Source organism: Pelodiscus sinensis, chromosome 2 (assembly GCF_052426305.1).
Source record: "Pelodiscus sinensis isolate ZL-2025 chromosome 2, ASM5242630v1, whole genome shotgun sequence".
NCBI lineage: Eukaryota > Metazoa > Chordata > Testudines > Trionychidae > Pelodiscus > Pelodiscus sinensis.
In genome coordinates, this window is record NC_143053.1 from 89326649 (window position 1) to 89341300 (window position 14652).

Consider the following 14652-nt stretch of genomic DNA (forward strand, 5'->3'; position numbering starts at 1 on the left):
AAAACAGTAGACAGATATAAACGAATAATTCTCTCATTTAATGCTTCTCTTTTGTTTTAAAATGTAAACGTCCTTATTAGTTTCACCTTTTTCAAACTTTGCACTATTTTTCTTTGGTTCAAATGAAAACGACAACATTGGCATTTATTTATTCAACTCCGGGAAAATGGGTGGTTCTGAGTTCCTTTAGAGGAAAATATAAATGTTTAGCTCCCTCCCAGCTCCCGTTTACTTCGAATTCTGACTGAAGGATAAAGCCTTGTACATAGAAAAATACATTAAAATAAAGCTGGCTTCCTATTTTCCTGTCATGTTCCTTGGTGTACAAATACATATAAGGGCATGTTAGCCATTCTAGACAGATTATTTGGATCGGATTGGTCCTGCTTTTAGCTAGGGGTTTGACTTGATGATCTCCTGAGGTCTCTTTCAACCCTATGATTTTATAAGCCACAAAAACGAGACAGAAATGAGTGAAACTAAAGATTATGTACACTTAGGCTACATCTAAATGACATGGCTCCGTCGACGGAGCCATGTAGTCTAGACGTAGCCTCAAAGAAAATGTCATTATGATGGGTCATCCACATTCTTTATGGGAATAGGTGTATGAACAGGAGTACAGGAAGTCCCCAATGTATGAACAGATCATGCTCCAAAAGTTCATTTGTAAGTCAGTTGTTTGGAAATTAGAACACATCTTCCCATAGAAACAAAGTTATAAATGGGTGCAGGTGAGCTTTTGTTTGCTTGTGCTTATGTTCATTAAGTTGGATGTTTGTAACTTGGGGAGTGCCTGAATGACAAAACTGGAATATGTTTTATGTGAAGTACTTCATGTGAGATATCATTGGAAAGGTTGTAATCTACTCCTTTATATGTATGAATCATTTTTGTAGATCAAGTTAGGAACACTGAACTGTGCATCCGTGATTGCATATTCGCTGCTTTGTGTCACTCCTACTGTTTTCACTTCAGGACTGAGCCCATTAGCAAGAGACAATGGAGCTTAACCTTCCCATGGACATGAAGGTCAACCAGTGACATATGGAAACAAGGGCCTTGCATAGACAAGTGTCCATGTCACCTGATACTGGGCTCCATCTTGGATTCTGTATTTTTCCACATGAGAAGAGGGCAAGTTTAGTCTAAACACAAAGGATTCCTGCCTTTTGCAAACCTAAAGGTGGGGAATTAGGTAATCCAGGTCACCAGTTCTCCCTGGTTCCCCTACCCCAGGTGATGGTTGAAAACAACTAAGACTGAATTGGGAGAAGGAACTGGGCCCACACTAGAAGGATGTCTAGTCTGAGAATATTAGAACAACTTTTAGGGTGAGATATTATGTGTAACTGGTTTGTTTAGTTTATTAAGCTTAGCTTGGATTTTCTGTTTTATTTTGCTTAGAAATCTGCATTGTTCTGTATGCTATCTCTTAAGCCCACTGTGTGCTGGGGAAAGGACTCACACTGCACAGCTTTTAGAGTGTACCTGCAGCTTTGGGGGTGTGGCTCTGTTTCTTTGTCTCAGCTGAAGGAGGCTGAAGAGCTAGGCTCAGCAAGACAGGGTTGCAGGGTACCCAGGCTATCAGGGAATACAGGCTCAGTGCTTTCTTAGCACATAAGGTAACAATCCTGAGGGAGTTATAACCCATCACAGACATATTAAGCAATTTCTTTCTTAAAAAATTAAACCTCAACATTTACTCACATAGCCCAAGAAAGTTATAAAATCTATCAAAGTGGACAGTGATTTTTCCTCCACAGGAGATCAGCCATTCCCACTTTAGTTCAAGAAAGTTACTCATATCCTGTAGGGATGTAAAATCCAGTTTAACTGGTTAACCGTTTAACCAATTAAAGAAGTGTGGGTTATTAAGAGTGATGCTTACCTGGTAACTGTTTAAGCAACTACCTGTTAACATCCTTAATATCCTGCAGTGGGAGAACCATGTTAACAAGAATCCAAAAGAATATCTGGAAGGAGTAAAAACCACAGGAAACTGATGCACTGCCATACTGAATACTTAATAGCCATCTCATCAAGTGCTCCTTACTTTTCCAAATATTATGTAGTATGGTTTTGTGTGGCTACCCTGAGGGTTAGAGGGTGAGGAAGGTGGGGGGGGGGGGTTGTTGTTTTTTTGGTTTTTTGCGATATCCTATTAGGTTACTGTTCTACCTATGGAAAAATTTGAGTAAGTTCATTACATCCATCTACACGTTACATCACATTACAGAGAGACAATTTTGGAAGAAGCCTTGGTACACTCATAAATCTTAGAGGTTAGGAGCAACTGCAAGCATCAGAAGGACCTCTTCAAGCTTCAAGGAGAAGACCTCTAGCTAAATTACGCAAATTTTCTGTCCCCTGCCTTCCTTGTCATTAGAACAACGGAAGCGGAGAACAAAGAATTGGATGGAGAATACAGTGTTTTTAAAATGGGAAAGAGAAAGCAAAAGAATAGGATTTATTTGGTTGTTTTTTGTTCTTTGCTTTCTTACAGGACGAACAATGAAATGGATGAAAACCCAAAGCCTCTTGGTTCAACCAAACATCTTGAGATTGCTGCAGAGATGAAAAGCACCATTCAGATACACTCAAGCAAGAAAAAATGAGCCTGACTATTTTTACCATTCCACAGAGGGAAGAAAAAATGACATTTAGGGTACGTCTACACAGCAGGGCTAAAATCAAATTAAGGTATGCAACTTTAGCTATGTCAATTGTGTAGCTGAAGTCAAAATAGCTTAACTCGGTTTTAGGAGCTATCTACACAGCAGGAAGTCGAAGGAAGAGCACTCTTCCTTCGACTTCCCTTACTCCTTGTAAAATGAGGGTTACAGGAGTCAGAGTAAGAAATCCTCCAGCTTGACATTATTTCGAAATAAAGGTTTGCTGTATAGATGTACCCTAAGAGAAGTAAAAAGAGAGATTAGTTAAGTGGTTAGAGCACAACACTAAGATTTAAGATACATTTTCTTTCTTTACTTCAAGACGTTTTCAAGTTACTTAAGATTTACATGTCCCAGTTTGCCTATATGTAAATCTTTTGTGAACTTCGATATTGCCAGATGTGGGAGCAAAAAGTATAAACAAGTCCTGAAAACACTGAAGAACAACAGGAGAAAGAGGACGTCCTTTTTTCCCCTTGGGTCAAAGTGTCAATATCATATCGTTGAATAGAAACCGTAAAGTTAGACCACACTGAGAGTACTGGAGGAGTTTCTAGTGCATCTTACTCCATTCACAAATATCTGTGCCCATAGGGTAAACTCAGATAATGGCATCACAGACCTGTCCCTCAAAGAGAATTCAGCTTCTGTTTACACAACAAAGGAAATACAGTATCTAAAAGAAAAACCTGCTTATTTTATCATTAATCATTGCATTAGGGTTTTATCTCATTTCTTATCAACAGACTAGCTGTTAAGATAAAAAAGTTTCAACCATTAATAGATTCTTGCCCAGGATTAAGTAAAACAATCATTCTGTGGAAAAACCTCCAATATTTTATCAAACTCAAAAAACAAAAAACAGAAGTGCTGTAACTGGAAAATAATATAATTTGGGTCCTTAATTCCCATTTCCTTATTCTGTAGTATTTATTAAATACTCTGAACTTAAAAACAAGTAGCCTACTCCAAACTGAAATTTTAGACAAAGTACCCATTTCATGCCTGCAAAATGCTAGCATACGTTGGAAAAAGTAACTCTCAAATACTACTTGGCATATCTTCATGAGGCTGGAAGAGCAGAATTTCAGAACTGCTAGGCATGCCTCAACCTTGCATTTTAAAATCAAATCCTTGTATTTATTTATCTATCTATGAGAAGCAACAGCACAGGGCATGAGAGATGGGAGCCAGTGCTTATGGAGAGCTAGCTTTTATTTAAACTCAACAAATAGTAAAAATGGTTCCAAGGTAGTAAAATATTTAATGTGCAACCCTCCTAAATTATGTATAGTTAAAGCTTTGTTATCCAGAACTCATGGGGAATGCGGGGGGGCTGCTGGTTAACTGAATGTGCCGGATACACAAGCTTATTGTTCTGTCTCTGCCCCCTTTGGCGGCAACCAACTCCTGTTCCCCTGGGAATGACTGATCATTCAGAATGACTGTTCTGAAGGCAAAGGGTTAGGTTGTGGTTATGCCAGATAGGGAAGTACTATGCACCAGAAAGAAAGGACTAATAAAGCCCGGAGGAATGAGGAAGCAGACCACTCCCCTCCAAACACACACATTCACTCACTCAGGGTATTTATGTTGTGTCTTCCTCCTAAGTAGCATGCAGAGGAGTGGGCCAGCTACCCTAGAGTCTTCTAGCACAGTGTTTCTCAACCAGTGGTACTAGTACCCTGAGGGGTACTCAAGAGAAGTCTGGGGGTGGAGGTACGTCAACACAACTGAAATTTGGCAAAAACTGAATTTTTGTTTTTTTACTGTGCTTTATTATTTTTGTACTTTGTATCGCCCACCCGACTATGATTAAGTTGTTTAAAGAAATGTATAGCAAGGTAGAAAAAATTTTTGTATGTCTGAAAACTGTAGGTACTGGGGGTACTTTTAATTGTTTTTTTTAAGAAACGCTGTTCTAGCGGATCCAACTCCCAGCAGTTCAAGGCAGGCTGAGGGGAAAGGAGGCACCTGATGATGACATCAGCTGGCAGTGCTCGCTATCAAAACCCCTTCAATGGCCAGAGACATCAAGCTGCCCACCTGGATAGGTGGAAGTCAGGTGCGTGCGCCTGAAAAAGTGGCAATATTGTGGCTGGGTCAATGCCAGTTAACCACGTTTTCTGATTAACTAAGTGCTAGATAACAAAGCTTTCACTTTATTTGTAAGTCACTCATTTTAAACATAGTGTCATTTTTTTTTCTTTTTTACACAAAATGCTAACACTGCCACTTTTTGAAGTCCCGGTTTTTGTTCTGTTAAACATATATAACCATTTTTCATTATAAGTCCAGAGGTGGTTGTTTTTTCAGTTAGACTCAGTATAAAGCAGGGGTACCAGAGTAGAATTTGAATCACAAGATTATTTATACATCATCTGACTTGGAATATTTCAATTCCTCAGTGGAAAAAAGAGCTTAAAACCTTTAGATACAATATCAATTTAATCTTAAAATAACTGCACTGTGATTTTATTGTTAATCTGAGTATCAATCTTCCCAAATGATGCAAATATTAAATTATCCTCAATATCCTTGTAAATTTATTCAACAGTATTTTCCTCATCCACAAAACAGGGTTATTCAGATACACACAAAGGCTATGTCTAGATTGCAAGCCTCTTTCAAAAGAGGCTTTTTTGAAAGATACTTTCAAAAAAGCCTCTTTCGAAAAATAGCATCCAGACTCCAACAAGTACTTTCAAAAATGCAAGACGCTTTTTCGAAAGAAAGCACCCAGCCAGTCTGGATGCTCTCTTTCGAAAAATCACAGTTTGCATTACATAGTGCCTTTTCTCAAAAGAGCACTTTCAAAAAAAGGTCATTATTGCTCGTAAAATGAGGTTTTCCGCGATCGAAAAAATTGCCGTGTTCTTTCAATTTAGTTTCGAAAGAACGCAGCAGCAGTCTAGATGCAGGGGAAGTTTTTTCGAAAAAAAGGCTACTTTTTTCGGAAAAACCCTGTAGTCTAGACATACCCAGAGTGACATCCTCTGATCTTTCCTGTCATCTCCACATCACAACTGCTATATATTGAAGAAAATGTGTGGAGATTAAAAATTAAGTGTTTCTAGTTTACATTAGAGTTTAATCTTTTAAAAATATGAAAACACATTTTTAGACCACCTTTCAACTGTCCAATTTCAAACAGATGTTATGCCTATGCAAAATGCTCTACATTTACCAAATATTTAAATGTATATTTCAGAAAGCCATATGCCAAAATTAATTAATGGTGTCATGACACACTTCTTTCTACTGGAGCAAAAGTAGTAAGAGATAGCAGGTCTCTGACAAATTTGAATAATATCTCTATTAAAATCTAAAAGCTTTAGCCCAAAAGGGATATTGCAGCATTATGGAACAAAGAACTACAAATCCCTTCCAACACCATGCCAGCTCAAGCAGATGCAGAAATTAACATTGACCAGACCAGAAATAAGTGTTTAATGTGAGGCTGACCCAATACAAACACATTTCAATTAGATTTTTCCAATTGAAATTGCAATTAAAAAAAAAGTAAAAAACATTCTATTTCCAATGAGAAAATTTTTTGACTAATCCTGCTTATTCAGTTTCTAAAATAGGAATTAAAATATAAAAACAAAATTACATTCAAATTTAATTCGGGAATAATAATCAAATAAAATCTAAGTAATTAATTCAGAGTTTATATATAATCCTACATTCATCTTGAAAAAGGGCTGAGATTGATGACAACTGTCTGGGTACATTTTAAAACAAGGAAACTAAAAATAAAGAAAGACTGAGATTACTATATTTTCTGTGGCTGTAGAAAATCTTCCCAGTAGGAACCAAATGTCAACCTATGCATGATGGTCTTTTAGAGCACAGAAACAGACTAAAGTAGCAGCTCTAGCTGTGGAGTAGTGGGGGTGCTGTCTGCTTTGTAACCCGGTGTCGTACCTCCCCCCCCTTGCGCTGTGATGCGAGATTCTCACTGACTCTCCCAAATGTATATTAACCCAGACACCTAGGCTCAGCCTCCCAGGGAGAGAGACAAAGGGAGGAAGGCAGAGACCAACATCTGGCTGGGGGGCAGAGCCTGGGAGGGAGGCGGTTGCGGTAGGGGGAAGCAGGAGGAGAACCGACTAAGGAGGGGGCTAGACCCAGTCTTTCCCCATCTTGAGGGTGGATGAGGCCTCCTAGCCCTGGTTACTGTGACCAGATTACATCTATGCTGTGCTGTCCCCTGGAGAAGCAATAAACTCCCTCAATTCTACTGGCTGGCGGAGTCTGTTCGTGTCACCACGGGGGTGCAAAAGTCGGGGAGACCTCAACACACCATCACACTGGTATAAAGCAGCCCACTCCTGCATCCTACCTCCCAGCCAGACCTCACACCTCCACTTGGACCCATTCTATCATTATAAGTGTATGGCTGGTGGTCCACAGAAAGGTCTGCACAGAGTGGGGTGAGCCACAGGCCAAAAAGTTTGAGAACCACTGCCAAAGGTGTCTATGATGAAAGCCGGAATGGCAAACAGTAGCAATCACTACAGATGAATGACTGTGGTAGGATATAGTTGTACTTAAATGTAATTTAGCAGCTAACACCACAAACTGCAATTCAATTTAATGTTTGGATTTAGGAGCAAGGAAGTGCCAAATTGGATCAGAATGATGGTCCATCTAGCCTAGCATTTTACTTTTACTTCTTATATATTCTCATTTTATTTCCTTGCTTAGAAAATCCTACTACAATGTTTAAATAGTTTTATATCGTTTGCATAGATGTTATGAGAAAACACACAACTTTCTAATTAAAACTCAGGCATTGCCTCAGCATGTAACCAAAGTTCGAGGTATTGTCAATAAAAGCCAGCATGCTCAGTTGGACAGTTTAAAAGAAAACTCAAATGGAAACAGAGCAGACAGACCTGAATGATGCCACTCTGCTCTCACCTCCCTCCCATTTTAATTAAGTTTGGGGACAAATCGTCACCATCAAAATAGAAACAAGCAAGTGGCAGGTGACAGAAGCTGAAAGGTAAACTCAAATGCAGACAAAACTCTGCAGGCTTTGGGGTTCAGTGCAGTTCAGATTCTTCCATAAGAAATTCATGGGATGAGGACCAGACTTCTTGGTAATTTACAAATTTATTTCCCTGAACATGTACAGTTTCTCTAAAATCATTGATAGGACATGTTTTCTGAGACCTGTTGGACAGAACAAGACGTCTGAGAAAATTGTTTCAATTTACAAAAAATAAGATCTTGATGGTCACCTAAGGCACATTTACACAGTAAAAAGGAAAATGAAAAAACCCTTCCAAGCCTCAGTGTCACCTTCTACAGACTTAGGCTTGCGCTACAGTGTTAAAAATAACAATGTAGATGTTCTAGTTCATGCAGGAATTCAAGTTCTAAAGCTAAAGAAAGGCAGTCGATTTCAGAACCCAATCTGGAATGTCCACAAAGCTATTTTTAATGCTATATTGAGAGTCCTGTAGATCTGGGCTCTGAAACTTGCTGCTGTGGGTGTTTGTATGTTTTTCTCAGTATAGACACAGCTTTAAAGATGTGACTGTCACAGCAATTATAAGTATTTCAAGACAAGACTATTTCTTTAAAAGGTGAAATGTATTATTTAACATGTTAAGTTTAATGTAATTTGGAAATTTTTAATCCATGTGTAAACTCAGACTGTTAGCTAATGTCAAGCAAAAACTGACCGAAGAGTTAGTACAGTACAGTATTATGCAAGGTCTTGAAATTAACCTATGAACATGATGAGAGGATAATCTGAATGTAAGAATATTCATACTTTGGAGGCAAAGCTGATTATTAAAGATACAAGGCAAATTCTCTCCTGTGTCAAGATACACTTGTGGTACCAAAAATAACTGCCTCCCTGGTTCTCAACCTGCCCTAGTCAAAAAGTAAATTAGAAAAGGGTGGGAGCTGCTCTTATTTACCTACAGCAGCTGGCTATGGTCCCAAAGGAACCATATGATATACCAGCTAAGCACTGCTGAAGGGGAGCAGCACTCTGTCCTGTTCCTAGCTAACCTTTCCCCGCCTCCATCATGTCCTAATACTAGAAGGAAGAATAGAGTTAGGCATAGGAAAGCTCTACTGTCTGTCAATTGAGAATTTCCCCATGTCAGGGGAAATCCCAACTGGCCACCTGGCCACGTTAAGCCATATTACATGTGTACTAGGGATGTTAAATTTAGATTAACTAATCAAATAATCAATGGGATTTCCATTGACTATTCGATTAGTCAATAAGGGCGCCTCTGCCTTTGAATTTCCTTCAGTTCAAAAGCTCTTGCTACAGTTCAAAAGCGGAAGCCCAGCAGTGAGCGCAGGGCCAGTGGGGGACTGGCCCCACACTCCGTGCAGCACCAGAGCCATTGAAATGTACAAGAGCTCCAGCAGGGCTCTTATACTTTTCAAAAGCAGAATCGCAGCAGAACCCATGAGTGGAGACTGCTTCAGTCCCCACTCGCGCCTTTTCCCGCTGAGTCTCTATCTCCTCTGCTCCTCCGCGGAGACAGTGCTGGGGGGAACTGGTTGTTAACTGGCTCACCCCAGCACTGGCTCTTGCTCCCCCCACCCTTGCTGGCTCTCTCTGATAGAGGCAGCAAGGGGAGGAAGTGACTGATTGCATCACTAGTCGACTAGCCTAAAAGCTTATGCTTATCGGCTAGTCGACTAGTCGCTTACATCCCTAATCTGTACAGGAACTAGAGCTAAGAATCTGCTCCATAGCAGTTAGGTACGAAAAAGATTATGATTAATTATAAAGGAAGTATTATCTAGCTTGATAATATGTGGTAAAACTGTACTTCAGAATATTTTAATATATAATTGAGAATATTTACATTTATTTGATCATGTACTGGATATTTTTTAAGCAACCTTTAAAGACATTTTATTTATTTTGTTTATTTGACACTGGGCACAGATTAGAAAATTATGATTGCTTCTAATCAATATTCTGTTTACTTAGTTGAGAGGAATGCTTTGCATGGTTTAATACTATTAATCACCTGTAAGTAGATTATGTATTATTCCATAAAAGGCCGGAGCCATATAAATGCTTGTTTGTCTATTTCTAAACTCCTAAACAAGCCTTTATAATGAAAATTCATAACCGTTATTGACATTCATCTGAAAGAACAAGTAGTTCTGTAATCTCATCAGTCACAAGTCAACAAAATGGTTACACACAAATCTGTTGATACACTGACCAAAATAACTTGTTCCAACTCATATGGGTCCTGTGTATACTGAAGTATCTGTTTATTTACCAGCACTATTGGTAATACCAATGCAGCCCTTGCCAGTTTCCTAATGTAATGTAACCACCAGACAGCACAGAACGTATTTTCTAGGCACAGAATACTTAGTGATCATTTTTCACAAATATTTTCCATTGCTACTTTTCCCCTGAAAGGGAAATTTTAAAAAGAACATTACAAATCATGAGAACTTTGTTCGCACAAATATGATCACCTTGCAGGAATAGTCTGAATATTTTGCTCCCAACTTGACAAACTGAGTGTCAAGAATCATCAGGCTACCTTGAATTACTTCAGCTCATGCAGTCAGCGTGCAAATTATCAGGGCCAGATTTAGGAAGCGCGGGGCCCGATTCGAACCGTTTTGGCGGCTCCCCCCCCCAGGATTTTTTGTTGAGCGCAAAAAACAAACAAACCACACCACACACAAATATCACATCAGATGTAGATCTGATCAAAATGTATACCAATTTAGTTGAACATTTAAAAAAAAATGCCATCCTTTATTATGCAAAATTTTACACAAAATTAAATCAGTTGCCTTAAGTGTAGGTCAAATATTTTCAATTGCAAACTATCCAATTTTTTCAATAAAGTTTAAAGTTTGATTTTTAAAAAGTTACCAGAGAGCGTTGCAGTTTTTTGTTACATTGATTTACTTTTTAAATAGCAAAAATGGAGTCTTTGTTAAGAAAGTGTCAGTTCTGTGGTCAAATTCCAGCCAGTGATTTCAGCACCAATGATTTCACTAGGTAATATGGTACCTCACCACCAGTGCCTCCTTTGCACTGCTCTTCAACACACTGCCTGCACGTTGAGTCCAAGGTCAGTCTACACAAGATTTTATCAATGATTTTTGCTCAAGCGATCACTGAGACAAGACAAGGACTTTCAATTGATTCTAGTCAGCTCTGCCTTTAAACACTGGATATAAAGTGTCAGATATAATTGAGGACTCCTAAATAGACTTTACGCCACCAGAAATAAAACCTGTTTCCATCTTCTGTGACTTTCAGTTAGATGTGACTTACTATCCTCTACTTAGTGTTCAAGTTATGGTAGACCCTAAGCCAGGTCGTATTAAGTTCAGGTCTTTAACCTTTTAATCATACAACATGGATAACAACATTTCATTCTCCGAGCTCCAAGTCTTAAGTGAATTTCAACCCAAAAGAGCCCAAATTGATCACCTTGACACAGCAAGTGTGTCTACGGATCTCTGTGGCAAAGTAGGTTGTCTATATAAATAAGGTCTGCTCGTGAGGCCTTTTCCTACAGTTGATTAACAGATGGCAGTAGACAGCTCATTCAGACCACTGGCTGATAATAGTTAGTCACCCTGACCAGTCATTAATCATAGTCATGGACTCACCCTACTCTCCATTGTCTCTATGATTCTCTGATGACCTGTGACAAAAAAGGAGGATGGAAAGGAAAACTGAAGGGAGAGACCTCTCTAAATTCACCAGTCAAAGAGCAGTATTGCCAACCCAAAAATCACAAGGAACGCCTACACAAAGTTATGAGGCTGGTCTACAAATCATATGATTTTTTTTTAAATAAAACATGTTGGATTTGTATTGGCCTTTTGTTTCTTGAGTATTTAGGGTTCATGTTTTAAAGCTTTCCTCCTTAGCTGGAAGGCCCTCAAGTGTAGAGAACTTTTTTTAAATGAAAGCTGAGATTTCTACATAATCAATTGACTCCAGGCCTTTAGAAAAAACACCAAATGTTTTGAGACTCGTGGTAAAACAATGGAGGAATTCTTGTGAGCCCATACTTTGCCCACAGTATAAATTAATAAAAACAACAATATCTTCTCCACTAAACATCCTAATGAGATACTGCAAATGGTGAACTGAATTCAACAGCTCCTGATATGAACAGGTATCAACCTAGTTTTTCATATTTGAGATGGGTTACCAGGATTCATACATTACAATATGAATTCTTTCCACTGACTACTTTTTTGGTTTGGCTCCCACTCACTAGCCACATGTTGATCCCCACATAAACCCAAACTCCTCCGCGGGGCGCAAACAAACTGGCCATGGGCAGCATACCAAGTTATTAATAAATATTGTATAAACCTTTCCCTTTTCTCTCTGCTGCCATGTCTCCTATTCTTGCTCCATCATCTCCCCTGGTACCTGCTGCCCCAAAACTCCTCACCCTCCTCTGCTGTCCTGACTCCTGCCCTTCTCACTGCCCTCAGCTCTCCTGCGACCTGCCCCCCTCCACCAGCCCTTCTCTCCCCCCTGTGCCCATTCCTCCAGTAGCCCCACTCTGATCATGTGAGCTACCCCTCTTCTAACACCTCCCTCTACACACCTGCCCTGCCTCTCTCCTCTGGTGCTGGTCCCTCCCCTGCAGATGTCTGCCCTTTTGCTTCACCCCCAGAATCTCCTGGCACTTGCACCTTCCCTTAGCCCTGCACCCTCCTAGTGCCTCCACCTTCCCTCACTGCCCCTGCCTCCTTTTTCCCTGATGCCCATCCCCTTACCACTCTCTGCCCCCATTTCCCTCATGCCCCTGTGCCCTCACACATGCCTTGCTCCATCCCCACCTTTCGCATACCCACCCCTTCTTTCAAGCCTTCTCCCAGCACCCCCACCCCCATTTTAGCCCCCAATGCCCTTCCCCTCTCTTCTCCTCTCCCAGCATCACCCTGTCCCCCCTCCCACTGACACCTCCCCTCCTGCCCTTTCCCTCATTGTCTGCACTTGGCCCCCTGGGATTTGTCTCTCCTGCACCCCTGTCTCTTGGTACCTTCCCCTTTCTTCCCCCTCTGCACAAGCCTCTTCCTCTCCCACCCCTCCCCCTAGTTTCCCTCTCCCCTATCTTTTGCCTTCTGCAAGGCTGGACTCCAAACCGCGTGGGCCGCCACCTCTGCAGTTTCAAAATCCCGGGCATGACATAACATCACGCCCGGGCATCTCCCCGCTCACCTGCATGGCGGCAGCAGCAGCCAGCAGCATTCGCAAGTAAGAGCAGGGAGCCCAGCAGGCCGAGCTGAGGGAGCCGGCTTCCGGGTGCAGGGCCCCCTTAGGCCCGGGGCCCGAGTCAGCCAAATCGGCTTAAGACCGGCCCTGCAAATCATGACCACTTTTCAGCCACCTCAAGTAAATAAGTATAATGGGAAATGATTTCTATGAAAGAAGCTATACAAAATAAGATGTCTGTGTTATGCAACACATAAATTAATTGAAAAATGAACCAGTTTATGGTGTCAGCATAATCTCCCCCATTTTCTTTCTTTCCTTTATGGATGTAGAACAAAATATCCTGTAGCAAAGTATTCCCTAGCTATGTAGATATTAATACAAACCATATACGCAATTTGTATTTTATGGAAAGACTTTGTAATGATAAATGTGGGATAAAATATACAGCAGTTTAACTTATGAGAAATTAGTAGCAAGAGGGGCGCAACAGAAAATTTGAGCTATTTTTCTTACCTCTGTTTCTGTGCAGTTTGAACATCCTGATTTACCTACAAGGAAAAAAAATATTTTCAGACGATTTAAAGTAAAAGATAACAGCCAGTTCAAAATCATACTGTTATTTAAGTCTCTTATTACTTCATTTACATGAGAGCTTGCTATGTCTAGTAAAGATCCATTTGAACTGATCAAAAATGCATCTCTAGTCTGCTGATTGAATTCCATTTCAATCAAGGAAAATAAGAACAACTTAAAAATAGTCAGCAGCTAATGTGGTATTTAAAAAGTTACGGTTCTGTTTTCAGTATTTTAATTAGGCACTTCTATTTCTTCCATCATGATAGTGTGGGAGTGCCTATTCTCTGCTCTACTGAAATGTGTGATCAATTAAATTAATTTACCTACTTATGAATCACATATACAGTATAAGATTTCAATATGCAGCACTTCAATATCTTGAAAATGTGGTTAACCAACATGTGTCATAGATGGCAATACAATTCCTCCTTCAGTTAACCAGAAAAATTCTGATAGCCATCTGGCATCATTTTTCGATGTTTTCCGGTGTCTGTGGAAGTCAAGTTTGTAAACTTGCAGCAATAAAGTTTGTGTTGTGTTTCTTCATATAACACTATTATCAGAAATTACCTAACCCATCCTGCAACTATGGCTAGCATATGGTGAAAAATTCATGAACTATCAGTGTAAAGCTTGAATAATTGACACATTTGATTAACTGGCATATCCCATTCCCCATGAATTTCAGGTAACAAAGCTTTTACTGTATTTAATTTGAACAAAGAAACAATTTTCTTATGTAAAGTCTTTCTTCATAGTGTCTATTTTTCTAAACATGAAGCTTCAAAGCACATATTATCATTATATGTATGCAGTCAAACTGTGTAAGCTTTAACAAGTAACAACATCAAATAGCTATAGACAGATAATTAAAAGATCTATTTTTTCATGTTCTATCTAAGCCATATCTCTAACCCCCAACTACATTCATAAGAAAACACCAATTTTATTCATATAGTTACTTTGGGAGTAATAAATATCAATACAAGCATGATGCAGAAGTTCAAGCACAGAAAGGTATTTTAAGTAGTTATGGTTGTTCTTCATAACATACTTATAAGCCTCTCTCATCAAATGTTCCAACATTTAATTAGTCTAATGCTATTTTTATTTTGTCTAATTTCTGTTAGCTTAAGTCATGAGCATTGTAATGATCAATAAATCCAAAATTCCAGCCTTCTT

General features: G+C 39.5%; 1 protein-coding gene across 2 annotated transcripts in view; it reads right to left on the bottom strand.

The window, feature by feature from the left end:
- The window catches only part of SPIRE1 (spire type actin nucleation factor 1), a 200547-nt gene that overhangs the window by 168736 nt on the left and 17159 nt on the right, over nucleotides 1-14652 (bottom strand). For both annotated transcript variants that reach the window (XM_089776314.1, XM_075921001.2), the window contains exon 2: nucleotides 13408-13442. In XM_089776314.1, the coding sequence (XP_089632440.1) occupies nucleotides 13408-13442 (35 nt within the window). The remainder of the gene's footprint in view (nucleotides 1-13407; nucleotides 13443-14652) is intronic.